General features: G+C 35.7%; 1 protein-coding gene across 2 annotated transcripts in view; it reads right to left on the reverse strand.

Moving 5' to 3' along the window:
* The window catches only part of MMP16 (matrix metallopeptidase 16), a 178,141-nt gene that overhangs the window by 67,735 nt on the left and 94,908 nt on the right, over positions 1–15,498 (reverse strand). For both annotated transcript variants that reach the window (XM_087961977.1, XM_026689105.2), the window contains exon 3: positions 12,788–12,910. In XM_087961977.1, the coding sequence (XP_087818103.1) occupies positions 12,788–12,910 (123 nt within the window). The remainder of the gene's footprint in view (positions 1–12,787; positions 12,911–15,498) is intronic.

Raw genomic sequence — 15,498 nt, forward strand, 5'->3', positions numbered from 1 at the left:
TCCCAAGATTTACAATTTACCATCTCAAGCTTCCAGCACTCTTCCCTCCCCCCACAAAGCCAAATTAATTTTCCCTCCCCCCCTGTTTCAATGGCAGCCAAAAAAGACAAGCAGAAGAAGGATTCTTGAAGGCTGACAGTAATAATACAACAACTCCACAAAGTAATTGCTTATTAAAGTTCATTACTACAGATTGGTGACACTGAGGTCAGTTTACACTGGCAATTTATTTTGTATTAAATATCATTTTTTTGTTGATATATTACATTATTAGTAACTCAAAAAGTCATTGTGTACGTCAGTCCTTCTTAATTTGATGTACTTTAGATGTGCAAACTGTACAATCCAGCATGTAAGTCAATATTATCTGGAATGGACCTGGTTGAGTGAAGCTTACGGCCAAAAGTCAGAAGGGAGGAAAAGCTGTTGAGGAAAGAGGTCTGTGTAGCAAGGAAAAAACAAGCCAGAAAAAAACCCCATCCACAACATAGTTTCATTGTTTCAATTTTGTACACATTATAAACGGTGCCTAAAACCATTGCCACTTGTAGACAATGGCAATACAGACCATACTAATCACACACAAGTACCCAAAAATATAGAAAATATATTTAAATCAAATTTATTCCTGTGCCCAAGATGAATAGTCGGCTAATATACTTTGTAAAGATGTGACAAATAAATATGTAACTAATTCTATATTTAAAAGAAAATGTCCCAATGCAATGCTCTATTCTATAACATTTAACTTTTCTCTAAATGAGATCTTTTTTGTCTGATTGGAAAATATTCATGAACAAAAACTTCTGATGATTCATTTAGAAACATTATAAAATATACTTGATTAATGGCATCACATATTTCCTAAACCTAGATCTCTTATATTTGTATTTTTTGTTTTAAATTAGCCATATTTCAGGTATCCATATATACAATGGCTTCTCAAATGTGTTGCTACTGAAGCACTTAAACCCACTGATGTTCTCCATGAAAGGTCAGAGATTCTATCAGTGACTATTAAGATATGTTGCTATGTGATATCTAATTGGGAGCTGATTCTTTTAAAGAAAGGAGAAATGGGAACATTCAGTGCAGTTTTCAGAAGTGAAATTAAGCTGAAATACAGTAAGCCTTTGAGTAATGAAATAATATGGGCTTTCTTCAGAAAACCAACTAACAGGATTTAAGACATTAGGGTTATTTGAAAACTTTGCTTCAATGGATAGATGACCAGGCAAAGACTAACTCCTCCCTGTAATCTTGAAAGATTACTGCCAATCAGTGTTTAATAATATTGGGCTACCAGAAGTATGATGGGTCTGCTTTTTTGAGATCAACTCAGCATTGATCCATTTAGGAATAGGAATTTACCAACCAGCTTACCGCCAAAGTTTGATCTTGTTGATTGAGAGAGAGTGACTGGCCCAATCACCTCTCATGGCTAAGGTGGAACTAAACTTCAGTCTCCTGATCTCTAGCCTGCCTAATTTCTTTACCCACCCATTTCCACACGCAATTTATTTGATCTAAAGGCCATGACATGAATTTAAATGACTCTTATCCTACTGATATTTTGAAGGGTCCCAAAGACCTGGTTTTTTGTCTAGGCCTTTGGCAAAGACAATTGACATCCCTTTCTTTTCTCTCCCCCCCCTAATGTTGCTCTTTTATCTTGTGTTGCTCTTGAATTTTGTATTATTCTAGGTTTTTAATTTTTTTTTAAAAAATATGGTAACAATGGTTAACAAATGCTACAGTTGGGAATCACTGGAAGTCAGGCAGCATATAAATTTAATAAATAATAATAACCCCAGATCCTTGGGAAGGACTTGATAAGTGGATAAAACTGACAAATCCGGTTTAAACAGTTTGCTGACAGTGCAACAAACAAGTAGACAGCAAAAGAAAGAAAGAAAGAGCTAGAGAAGATAACAAAATACAAAAACCTGCAAATAGAAGTAGAACAACCGTGGCAAAAGAAAGCAAAGATGGCACCAATAGTGGTAGGTGCAATATGTTTATGGAGATTCTCAATCATAGTTGAACAATAGGAAACAAGATTCAGCAGTTCATCTGCATTTAAAAGATAAATGCTACTCTTTTGAAGACAGCAAAGACCACATTTTGTACAGAGAGGACTGTTGATTTGAAAGAGGTGTCAATGAGGCCAGTTATGTAAAAATTTTACAGCCTTTTTTCAACAGAGAGATCAGTGGTGGTATGCCCAGTTCGGCCCAGTTTGACTGAACCAATAGTAAAAAAAAAAAAAAAGCCAACTGAGAGGATAAAAGACTGAAAAGTGCATGGGAGAGTGGGAGAGTTACTCCTAGCTTTTCATTTCTTCATCCTCTCAGCTGATTGGCTTGTTAGGAGTGCATGCATTAGGGGGTGCACATGCGCATGCGTGATCACCCACCGAGCCAGTAATGACTAAAGTAGGATCCCACTATTGAGAGAGATAACACATCATCTATCTTCAGTCTACATCACAGTCCTTTCAGCAGTTCCGAAAAGGCTCCACACCCATTTGCACTACTCAGATGAGCCTGATAACACAGATAAATCTCCAGGTGGCCTCAATGACTCTCTAAAAGAATGCAAATGATCAGCTGTCTGCAAAGAGTATAAATACTTCCATTCCCCACCATCCAGTCAGAACTGAAGATAAGGATAGCTTGGATAAGAAGCAAAATGACTTCAAAGAAAAACAAGAAAGTCCACTTTCTTTTGAAAAAGCACCTTTGGGACTTGGATGCAATATAAAAACAGCTGGAGAAGAACTTGAACACACTGGCATCCACAAAATCAATATCAGTCAATTACAAAAGACAGCTGGAACGCCTAACATCCTGTGATGATCCTTGTAACATCATCAAACAATAACATCTGCCTATCCAAGGCTCAACAGGTGGATAAAAATTCCAAATCCCAATCTAAATATCTGGCTGATTGTGTGACCAACCATAATAATTGATTGTTCTAAAATCAAGAACCAAGTTACTTCCTGAGTAGCTGAAAGGCATTTATATGTAAATACCACTTTAGGAAGATAGCAGTATTAATAAAGCTAAACTGGCAGAAAGAAAGGATTCCAAAAATGTACACTTGGTGATCCTTCTATACATTTTTTTAAAATTTAAAACTAAAAATTATATCCTTGAAAAGACATTTTATGGGGAAGGGGAGGTGACATTTTGATAGATGAACTCTAACAATAATAATGCAAGAGAACAATTTTAAGCATATATACAGTTTTGTATGATGGATGAGTCTGCCTTGTTGATGATAGGTATAAGGAAAGCTGAATTGGTGAAATGTTCAGTTTCAATAAACAGGTAAATTGTTAAATAGCTCCTTTTTGTCAGTGATGCCCTTTTGTCTGAAACGGAGCTGTTCATGGACATCCTCAGTCATCTATTTAATCTGTTGGAAGAAATAGTAGCTTGTGACAACAAGCACCATTTTTAATTTGCTAAGAGCTTTAAGCACTTGAACACTATAGCCATTTCTAGGTTACAATAAGATTTCCGTCATGGCAGACAAATAACAAAATAACAAAATGTTGTTATTATATAGTTTGTACAAACAGCAAGTAACATTCCAGAAAGCTATTCATTATTTAAATGAGTTACTGACTATATATGGATGATCTCTCCCACACACAAACATAAAGCACACACATACGCAATTGTCTGCCTTACCAACTATTTCCAAACAATCACATATAGCAGGGGTCCCAAACTCCCAGTCCGTGGACCAAAACAGGTCTGTGGCATGCCAGGAATCCCATCAGTAGTATGCAGGCAGCACTCAAAACCATATCCAGTCCAGTCCATGGAAAAACTTTTCTCCATGGAACTAGTTGCTGGTGTCCAAAGGATTGGAGCCAGTGACATAATAGACCATAAAAATGGTATGTCCATCTCCTGCCAGCACAACACTATCTCACTGTTGTTCTTAATCCATAAGAATATACATAATGAAGAAATTCACATATCCAAAAGCTATGGCCAAAGCTTAACAGCCTATATACACTAGGATATTGGATATTCATACTGTAATATAAATCAACATTTTATAATATTAGTAATTATATTATAGTTGGGATTTTCTCTCTGTGTGTTTGTGTGTTGCGTTAGAAAATCAAAACCATCAAACAGCAACTCTGTTTGATGCAGCTGCTGTTTTTCACATAATTTCTAGCCATTTTGGTCATCCAATATTGATGGAGGATAGCAGTTGGGATGTAAGCACTGTGTGTTTACACGATATGAAAACTGAATGCATTCTTATATATTTAACTACTAGCTCAATACACATGCTTTGCTACAAAACCATGTGGTCTGGCTTAGTTTTGGGGGAGGAAAATAAGGGAGAAAAAAATCTGCCTCTGCCTACCAGCATCCATAGGTATTCATCTGACTAGCATCCTGTCAGTGTGTGAGAGAGTTGAGGGCTGTTTGGAAACTGAAACAGTATTTGCTGTGTGAGCAAGAAGGAGGCAGCAAGGAGCCTGGGTGTGGTTTAACTCAACTGTTCTCTACTGAAGCTGAAGATCCACCTGTTTACTACCGGTGGTAAACAGCTGAAGATCCACCTGTTTACCACCAGTTCGGTGGGCGTGGCTTGGTGGGCACACTTTGCCACAGGTGCAGAGGCTTTCTGACTCCTGAAATCCTGCACTCGCCCTGTTGCTTCAGCAGCTGACGCACAGCAATCTGCTATGCCGCACAAAGCAGCTGCACTTCAAAAGCAGGGAATAAAGGGTCAATATGGGAGCCCAGGCAGGTGGGTGGGCCCAATAGCAGCTCCTCAGAGAGAACCGGTTCAGTCTCCGCTGATTTTCAGTGCTACCGGTATGCCAGAACTAGGCTGAACCCCATAGAATAGCACCACTGAGTAAAACTCCTTAGCATCAGAGTGTGTTAATAATAATATATGAAATACTAATGCTCTGATGGTCATTTCAAAAAATCCTTTCTTAGTGAGCACCTAGAAGTCAAGATTCAAGTTTGTAGGTTCTACGGTTCTGGAGATTTTGTGATGATGCATGAGTGGCATTTTGCTTTTATATATATAATTTATTTTTAAAAAAATTCACATCACAATCAGCAGGCTTCCAATACTAAGAATCTCTTCCTTTAAATATCTCAAACAGGTGAAAAAAGGTTAGAGAAAAGACTAAAACATTTAGCTTTTCACATTAGAACAGTAGGTTAAGGAAAACCATTTTAGAATTTTAAATACTCTTGATCCCACACATCCATTCCATATCACCTAATATTTTTTAAATTCTGGATATATTCATGTAAAATCTATGTCAAATTCACCATACTATAGCTTTTTACTGTCACAAACGCTTATAACCACTTAGATGACCTCAATGCATATTTTTGGATATACATTTTAATTTTTTATTCAAATTTAAATCTACATCTTCACTTCCCTGCATATATCATCAATTCCACTCCTGTCAATCCTTTGGCCAGGTCAGGAAATAAGACTCCATAAGAATTGTCGGAACTTCTTTTATTGATAAAAGTGCTAGTAATAGAATCTTGAACATCTGACAGAGTTTTCCCTCCTGCCCTATTACATAAGTGTGTTAGGGTGAAGTCAATTTAAATTTCTTTCTAAAGTTTCCTTTTGGTCATGGACTTAAATCATATATTCATAACAGCAATGGGGTCATCTCTGTGATTCCTTATGCCTCCCCAAGAACACATTACCTTCATTCATTACAGTACTCTTAGTTCTATAGATACATAGTATATCTGGATGTTTTTGGGGGGGACTTGTTTCTCTCATTTCATTCATGAGCAATTCATGAATGCTCTTTGATATTTATTCAACTTATATTTCAAGTTGCAATCCTCCATATGCCATATTTGTTACTAGAGGAGCCATAAAAATGAATATAATATTAATATAATGTACCATATGATATGGAACAGTACATTAGATAAGAATACTTAGTAATATCCATACAATTTATTGCATTTCCTGTTTATAGCAGCTATTAATTTTTATTCATTTACCCAGCATCTCATCAGCTCAACTAAAGCGCAACATGCTCATGTATTCAGTACTATTTATACTACCATGTATAACCTAGACACTACCTTGCAAACTCACATACTGTACAATTAATCATATTAATTTATTATCTGGCAGAACAGTATATAGATCTGCTGATACCACAAAGATCTAAACAAATGGAGAGGTCTCTAACAGTTTATCTCAAAAGGAGGCAACTGACATGAAAATGGATTTCACAGATGGCAAGTGATACTGGGAACAAATATCATTCAGGGAATATAAATATCAAAATAATAATAGAAATGTTTCTTAAGCAGAAGCCAGCACAAATAAGAAACTGGTAAGACAGAAAAAAACATATTACTTAAAATTACCTGGTAGCTAAACTATTAGCATAACACAACATGAATTTGAGTGCACTTTTTTTTTTAACTGAATGTCAATCTTACTGGATTGGTGATTACTGAGAATAATTGGTCAGAAATAAGACAACTACTTCAGACAATATATATATAATATTATCAACAAAGAACTGTATTATTAGCAAAAATAATTACATAAGCAAATGAGCCATGGTGATGCAGTGGTTAGAGTGCAATACTGCAGCCTACTTCTGCTGACGGCTGGCTGCCTGCAATTCACCAGGCTCAAGGTTGACTCAGCCTTCCACCCTTCTGAGGTGAATAAAATGAGGACCCAAATTGTTGGGAACAGTATGCTGACTCTGTAAACCACTTAGAGAGGGCTGTAAGCGCTGTAAACCGGTATATAAGTCTAAGTGCTATTGCTATTGATATATTATTCCTAACTAGCCAACTCATCACTGATGAGATGGGCATGATGTAAATTTAATAAATAAATAAATATTCAAAGCAAATTTATGAATTAAAATTGAAGATTTTTTACAGGAACTCATTTACTTATTATAATAACATTTGTAATGTCTTGGCTTAAAATGTACCTATGAAATTAGACCACAGGAGAGTCAAAGTAAAGCAAAATATTTTCTAAACTGTCATTAATTAATGTATTGTTCCTTGGATGATGCTAAGGCCAATAATACGACTGACTGCTAAAAGGATTAGAACAATAAATAGGAAATGTTAGGGAAGATATCTGAATGATATCAAGAGATTAACATGTTCATTATATTCCTAAAAGACTGAAATTTCTGGATGGAATGACAATAACCTTATAAAGATATAGTAACAATCAGGGATGGGATTCAAATTTTTAAATAACCAGTTCTGTGGGCGTGGCTAAGTTGGTGGGCATGGCTTGGTGGTCATGTTACTGGCTGGGCGTGGCCAACTCAACATCACTCACATCGAGGCACGCATCTCCTTGCCTGGCCTCTCACGACTGTGGGGATGCTGCAACAGTCGTAAGTGTGAAAAATTGTCATAAGTCACTTTTTTCAGCAAAGGAAGGAAAAAAACCTCCAGAGACGTTCCTGAGACAGGAAGTCTAGTCCTGCCAAGAATGTAATAAGGGTTAACGGAGAGGCAGTTTATGTAAGCAACACCAGAATGTTTCCTTCCTGCCTTCCTTACAGGATTAGGCCTTTAATTTCTTTTAACAACCGGTTCTCCGAACTGCTTAGAATGTTAACAACCGGTTCTAGCAAATAGGTGCGAACTGGTAGAATCCCACCCCTGGTAACAACTTGCTTTCAGGAATTGTGGTGATTCCATAAATAAATAAATTATCCTGATTGAACATAATGGACATTGAAGCCTTTGCATTGAAGTCCTTTCCCACCCAAAACTAAAAAGTATATCGACTGGAGGATGTATACACCTGTTTATGTATATGTATAGTTATTTATATAGACTTTCTTTTTAGTTTAACACTAAAAAGTAAAAATAGGTAAGGAAAATATATTTAAAAGAATGCATCTGCAAATATCTACAATGGGAAATGATGCCCTATTAGGTTGTCAGTATTGGGATGCTTATAAGGGTGTTCAGCTAATCATACTAAGATCTCAGTATTCAAAACAGGAAGGTCTGCAGAAAGGCAGGAAATACAGCATCATTTCTTCTTTAATTACTGGTACCATCTAAATCATAACTGCTAATTCCACTATTAATCTATACTTTCATAGGTATTAAAGGAGAACTGCCAACAAGAATATCTTTTTTTAGCCACTGCATCCATGTAGTGAATTTCACTCCCTTTTCCCCAATTCTAAGTAGAAATACCATTTTCAAACTTCCGGTTTGTCGGCTTCGCGAGCGGCAGGGATTTGTGAAGCTGCGCGATCCCTGCCGCGCTAGCCGCTTCTGGGGCTCCGACCCAGACAGGGCACGGAGCTAGGCTGCCCTGCAGGGGCAGCTGAAGGTAGGGGATCCGGAGAAGGGTGTGGGGGTGTTGCAGACCCCTCTCCGGCCGGCAGAACCCCCTTTCCCAGGACGGTGCAGCGGCGGTCCGTAATGGCCGCCACAAAGAAGCTGGCAGCCGGGTAAGAATGCGCAGGAGGAAGTGGAGAAAGTGCTTGAGAGGAGAAAGTTTTTCTTGGCTCCTAGGACTCTAAGACATATTTAATAAAATTCCTGAAAAGTATGACTTTCTGAATAATACCTGCCAGAAGAGGAAAAAAGCGGCTGTTTGATGGTGCTGAAAGGATAGCTTTCCCTCTTTTTCCTACGGAATAAATAATTGGATATTAAGAAACCTATTTTTTTAGGTGAAAATTGGTTTTAAGCGATGAGTGGGAAGAGAGAGGATTAAAAAGAAAATATTTGTATGCTAAGACTTTGTTGGAGCAGATGCCTTAAGGATTTGAAGACTAGAAGATATTGCAATAAGATTTTAAACAGATTTGGACTTTCTTTCTCTTTGATTGATATTACCCCAGAAGGAGAAAGTGAGAACTCTGCCTTGGTTTGGACTGACTGATAACTTTGGGACTGTTTTTTATTTTTTTTATTTTCTTTTGAATATTCTGGTTCTTGTAAGAAGAAAGAAGGGGAAAAGAAAAGAAAAGATTTATAATGGTTCTTTCTGTTGAGGAACTAAGAAAAGAATATGAACAAGCAAAAAAAAATGGCAAAGATGGTGTGGAAGAAGCTTTTCCTTTTTTTTTAGAAATGGCGCTACTAACTATCAACAAACATTACAACAGATGAAGACAGCAGAGGAACAAGAAAGAAAGGAAGGAGCCATTTTTAATGAATCTCAGAATTTGATCAAGAAAGAAGGAAGAGAGAAAAGAAGAAAATTAAAGGACTTAAGATCTAAAAAACATTTAAGAAAGGGAAAAATAAGGTGCAAAACCAATATGATGATAGTAAACAAAAGGGAAAAGGAATACGACAGAGAAGGGAAGCCGGTAAGGCAGAGGTTAGAAGAAGGGGGGTAGAAAGGTTTGTTGGGAGAAGAAAGAAAGGGAAAAGGTGGAGAAAAGCTACAATGTTTTGAAATTAAATGGAAAAAAGAAATTTTTATGGATAATGGATAAAGTATAATTTTTTTTTAAAAAAAAAAGATTTCGCAAGGTACATAAGATGAGATGGTAGTATTGTAATGGTTTAAGAGTTGATAAGAGATTAAAATGTTAAAATGTTTAAAAATGATTGGCTTTAAAATTTAATAATAGGGGAGGTTTAGAATACTGTTTTAATTAAAGAGTTTAATAAGATTATGGTATTGATGTTATTATAAAATTTTTATTATAGTATCTTTTTTTAATATTTGGATTTATTGTCTAATTATGTACTTAATTATTTTGGATGTATTAGTTAGATAGAATGTACCAAGCAAAATCGGATTGGGTATTGGATATTATTTTAAAGATTAATTTGACTAATTTAGGGGAGATAGAAAGGCATCATACTCTGATTAATGATTTCAGGAGAAACTTATTTTCTTCTTTTTTATAAGGAATGAGACAAAGGGATGATAAAAAATGGACAAAAGATACAAATATAATGATTCAAACTAAGATGATTAATTAAGATAGAATTAAGAAGGGTGAAATATGTGGAGAAGTTAATATAGAAGGCTTAGAATGGTAAATAAAATAAGTAATGATATGTAAGATGAGCATGAATATAATTGAAGTCCATGAAGAGAGAGACACCTGGGTCCAAGTTACTTTCCAAAAAGATTTTTTTATGTTTTGTGTGTTGTGTGTATATGTTTTTTTGGGGGGGAGAATTAGTAAAAACTTGTAGAAATATAGAATGAGAATAATGGTAACTAAGTCAGAAAGAAATAGATGAAATAATAATAATGATATTGAATAAGAGTAAAGAGAAGTAAGAGAAATTGAATAAGAGGTTTTGGTATGTTATATGGAAATGGTTTAAAACAGAATCATAATTTATCTGACTTGTTAAATTTACAATGAAAAAAGGTTTAAACATGTAATGAATAATGATAATTTGTGTGTTTTAAAAATTAATAAAACTTGTTTAAAAAAAAAAAAAAGAATATCTTTTTTTAGCCACTGCATCCATGTAGTGAATTTCACTCCCTTTTCCCCAATTCTAAGTAGAAATACCATTTTCAATGCTATTTAATTTCCCCCTTTAATTGTCAGCCTTTGTTCATATATAACTTACTTCTGTGTTCATGTATAACTTACTGCTAATACAGCATCCCCCAACTTTTGGGCACCAGGACTGGTTATGAGGTTTTTCTGAGGACTGGAGGGAGTGTGGTTTCATGCGTGGCTGCCTGCATCCTGTGGATGGATCTTTGCTTTTTTGGTATGGCCCAGTTTCTGGCATCTGCAGAGATAGTGCTGGTCTGTGGACCAGAGGCTGGGGACCCCTGTGCTAATAGATTCATCATACTACTTTCCTACTAGTTCATATTTTACCTTCTATACCAGTAAGTGTTCTTTTTTTTCTCCTTACAGATTATTCTGTTTCTTTTTTTCAGATTTTATTTGGAACTCAACTCTCTTTTTTTTTTTTTTTTTTTTGAGTGGGTGAGTATTGACCCTTGGGTCTTATCTATTTCAAGAGAAAAGTCTTGGGACACAGAGATCCTTCCTCTATTTTCTTAACATCTAGTTAAGAAAAAATGAAAGAAAAAATGTTTGCCATCTTCAGCCCACAGAATATTTTTAAAAAAATCTAAAAACAGATTTGAACATATACCGGTACACTAAGCCAAGTAGGGAAAGTTATTGTTTGTGCAACAGTCCATGCATGGACAGGACATACAAATAAAAATCTTGGGATGAAGCTTTTACTTTCTTTTTGGAACAACTTATTGACATTAATGTCATGATCTATTATGGATTAAGTGTCACCTAATATGAATTATTAGGCCCAGTTTAATGTACTATTTAATGTGTTATTTATCACAAATTAAATAAAATACATTTTGTTGCCTTCCAGAAATAATGAAATTGATTCACAGTAATTTAATTTTTATTAAGCTATGTTGTTGTCATTCCCTAAACATATGTTCCATATAGTTTTCTTTGTTGCCCAAAGTCCTTTAAATAAACTAATAAATATATTGGTAGAGATCAGGTTTCTATAATGTGAAAAGAAAATATATCCCTTCTCTACCTGTTCAGCGTTCTTCGAACTGTCCTTTTAACATTAATCCTGGAAGGGGGATGAATAATTAGTAGCTATAAGTAGTTCCATAAAAGGCACAATCCCCATCACTAATTTGTGATTATTGCTATGTTCCAGAGGAACAGTTGACAACAAGGCACCCATCAACATCAGAATGCATCAAATCTTCCCGAAGAATCCAATTAAATAAAATAATAAAAAACAAATATAAACTCATAGCATTGAAAACGTCCCAAAGTTTTCCAAGATCTCGTGAGAACATGATAAAGCATTTTGAAGCATTGGTAATCTTGTGTAAGATCTCAGGAATCCAAGAACATACAATAACTGTGAAAGTTGGAAAAGACTTCCAATTTTGATTCAAATTATGTTTCTTCCTTATGACCCAAAGGTGCTTTTTCAAAAGGCCACTGGTTTTTCCTTGAAGATTGAATCTCCTTCACTGAAGAACATTCTTGGATGGGAAGTGAAATGTCTTAAAGGAAAAAACAAAGTTCAGTGGCCTTTTGAAAAAACACCTTTGGGACAATCATGACTTGGATGACTGAGAATCTCCGTAGACATTCTTCTTTATGAGCAGGAATCAGATATGGCCACTGCATGTTTAACTCAGGACTTTATTTGGACATGCTGATAACTTTGTCCTTGGGTTTTTCAGCTAAAAATACTGTTCTTCACAACTCTTTCAACCTAATCTTACTGGAGAAAACAAGTCAAAGAAAATGACTTGTTCACATTTTCATTGATAATATGCAGTTAATTTCTCTCATTCTATCCTACAGCTGCTTTTTTTTCCTCCTATACTTTATAAAATGTATAGCAACATACTGTTGTTATTGGTAAATTGAAATGAGTACTTTCTGCTTCTTATTCTTTCTTGGTGAAATCCAATTTAAAATCCAGTAGGTATTTTAAATTGGTAGGCAGCACATAAATCAAATAATAAATATATAAATAAATTTAAAACTTAGCACATAGGAAGTAAGGAATTGATTTGACCTTGAAAACTTCACAGTTACATTTGATATATAAACCCATTCTCCCCCTTTGTAGTTCAAGAGCTTTTTCTCTCAAAACATTCAAATCCATATTTCTAGACAACAACCAATTTTTTGTCTTTCACAAATACTAACTAAGCAGCAGAACTGTATTTTTCTAAGTGTTAAGAAATTACAAATTGAAGGGTCACAGTTTTGCTTTCATACCTGTAAGTGATATATTTGTGTTGCCACTTCTGCCCTGTTAATGCATATCGCTTTCGACGAATGTTAAATCTAGAGTTGCCTCTCATCTGATCAGGAACTCCACAACGAGGCTTCTTCATCCAGCTTTAAATAAACACAACAAAAACAAATCAGTACCATATGATGACAATAAGTGCATAGTGTAGTATCATTGGCGATATAACAAACTATCATACCTCCTCTTCAAAGTGGTAAAACATTGTTTTTACATTTTCACACTTTCAAACAGTTTTTCAATCCTGACAACTGTGTGGACTTCAACTCGCAGATTTGGAGTTAAAACTGGCAAGGCTGAGAAACACTGAAATACAATATACAGGTGGTCCCCAATGAATAACCATAATTGAGTCTAACATTTCTGTTGTTAAGCAAGGCAGCTGTTAAGGGAGTTTTGCCCAATTTTATAACCTTTTTGCCACAGTTGTTAAGTGAATCACTGCAGTTATTAAGTGTTTAGTTTAGTTTGTTGTCATTGCACCTCGTACAATGAAATCAAACACCATCTTCAGTGCACATCATGACCATGAAAATAAACACAAACACACATCCTTCACCCTCCACACATTGAACCAAAAATCCCCAATACCACACCAACACTGCACTATACAGCAGAATTCAACAGAGCTACTTCCCTGGGATAGAAGCTGTTTTTCAGCCTATTTGCCTTGTTTTTATTATTCTGTACTGTCTGCCAGATGGCAATAGTTCAAAAAAAGGGTTCCCAGGATGAAATGGTCCTTTGAGAATGTTTTGAACTTTTTTTAAGGCAGTGGGAGCTATAAAGCTCTTCCAAAGAGGGGAGAGGGCAACCAATGAGCTTCTGGACAATGACATTAACCCTCTGGAGTGCTTTCCTAAGTGATGTGGACGTTAAGCAAATCTTCTTCGACTTTGCTTGTTGGAAGTCAACTGGGAAGGTCACATGACAGTGGAACTGTCATAAATACATGCCAATTGCCAAATGCCTGAATTTTGATTATGTGATCATGGTGATACTACAATGGTTGTAAGTGTGAAAAGCGATCAGAAGTCACTATTTTCAGTGCCCCTATAACTTTGAAGTATCTAAACAAAACATATGGTTCTACTTAGAGGGCGGAGCTGGCGTCGCAACGATATGGCATATGATCTTGGAGGTCTGAGATCGCTGCCGCTATCTTTGCTCCTGGACAGTCCAAACACATCTAAACCGTCCCGAAGAGATGGTGAATGTAAAGAGTGTGTCCTGTCGATCCCAGGGATACCACAAAGTCCCTGGTAGATCCAGGAGAAGCTCTTTTTGCCAGCGGCAAAGAGGCAGCCATTAAAGCTGCTGAAGTTGGGACAGCTCCGAAACGAAAGAGAACAGAAAGAGAAAGTGTGCCGGTTTGGTGAGAATTTTTTCTTTATTTTAAGATTTGAAAGGGCACCCTAAGGAACAGAAAGAATCTGTAAAAGTTTTGACAGAAGTGATTAAGCGGCGATTTTAAACAGGAAGTCAAAGTAATATTTTTTTTTCTCATTGCTGGATTTTTTTACACATGATTTTATATTTTGAAACTGGACTGGTTTTTTTCTTCTCTTCTTCCACCTATTCTTTCTCTCCTTTTTGACTTTACAATATTTTACGCTAGAGACTCCCTTCTAGTCATCTTTTTAAATATCTTTTCCCCCTTTTAATTAATTTTTATTATATCTTGTTTGAAAAAGGAGGGGGAAAGTGAAAGCAGAAGAAACTTTGTAGCACTGCCAACTAAAGGCTTGGAAATATTCTCTCTCTTTTTTTTCTTGACCAGACAAAGCTGAGAAAGAACTGAGACTTCTTTTCAAGGACATTGCCTGTTTGATAAGATAGAGGGAAGAGCATGGGAGAGTATTATTGCAGGTGCTCTTCTGGGTTTCTATCAAGAGCTGGAATCTGGTGTTGAAGTTTATAGAAAAAATGGTGATAAGACTCTGGAGAAGAGAGTTATAAATTGTAATAAATGCCTTGGATAATCAAACAAGGTGCAGTGTGCTCTTTTTACTTTTTTTAAGCTGGGTTATTTCTTACTTTAACAAACCCCTTCCTTACTAGCTTACTTTTTGTAACAGCTGTTTGGATCTTTGGCCTTTTGGAACTGGTTTTTGTCTTTCTTTTTGTTTTTGAAGTCTAATTTTTATGTTTGCATTTTATTTTAAAGGAAAAGGTTTAGTATTAATGATTTCTTTCCTTTTTTTTTTTTTAAGGGAGTAGTCTCTTTTCTTTTTTCTCCCTCCCTCCCTTGTATTTTGTTTTTTCTATTTACCTTCCATATTGATTTTTTTTTGTGGCTTTCTTTTTTTTGTTATGCATCCTTTTATACCTGAGACTTTTTAATTGGATTAAGGTGTTGAAGAACCTGAAGAACTATTTTTACTTGGAATTACAATTGGTTATTTCACAAGTGGATTAAGGTCTAGAAGAACCTGAAGATTTTGAATTGTCTGAAATGAGTAGAAAACTAACAGTCCCTGGTTCCTCAACTTTTACTTCTTCCTCTTCACCATCTGGAGGACAACGCTCAATACAGACGATGTTACAGCAAGAAAAAGAACAGGAAAAAGTGGTGCTGCAGATGATTATGCAAGGAATTCAAAATAAGAACAGAGAATATTGAAAAGAGAACAGAAAACACTGAACAAAGAACAGGAAAAACTGATGAAAACGTGGA

Source organism: Notechis scutatus, chromosome 3, assembly GCF_049901735.1.
Source record: "Notechis scutatus isolate UNSWTSFEM ecotype Mainland chromosome 3, rNotScu1.2, whole genome shotgun sequence".
NCBI lineage: Eukaryota > Metazoa > Chordata > Lepidosauria > Squamata > Elapidae > Notechis > Notechis scutatus.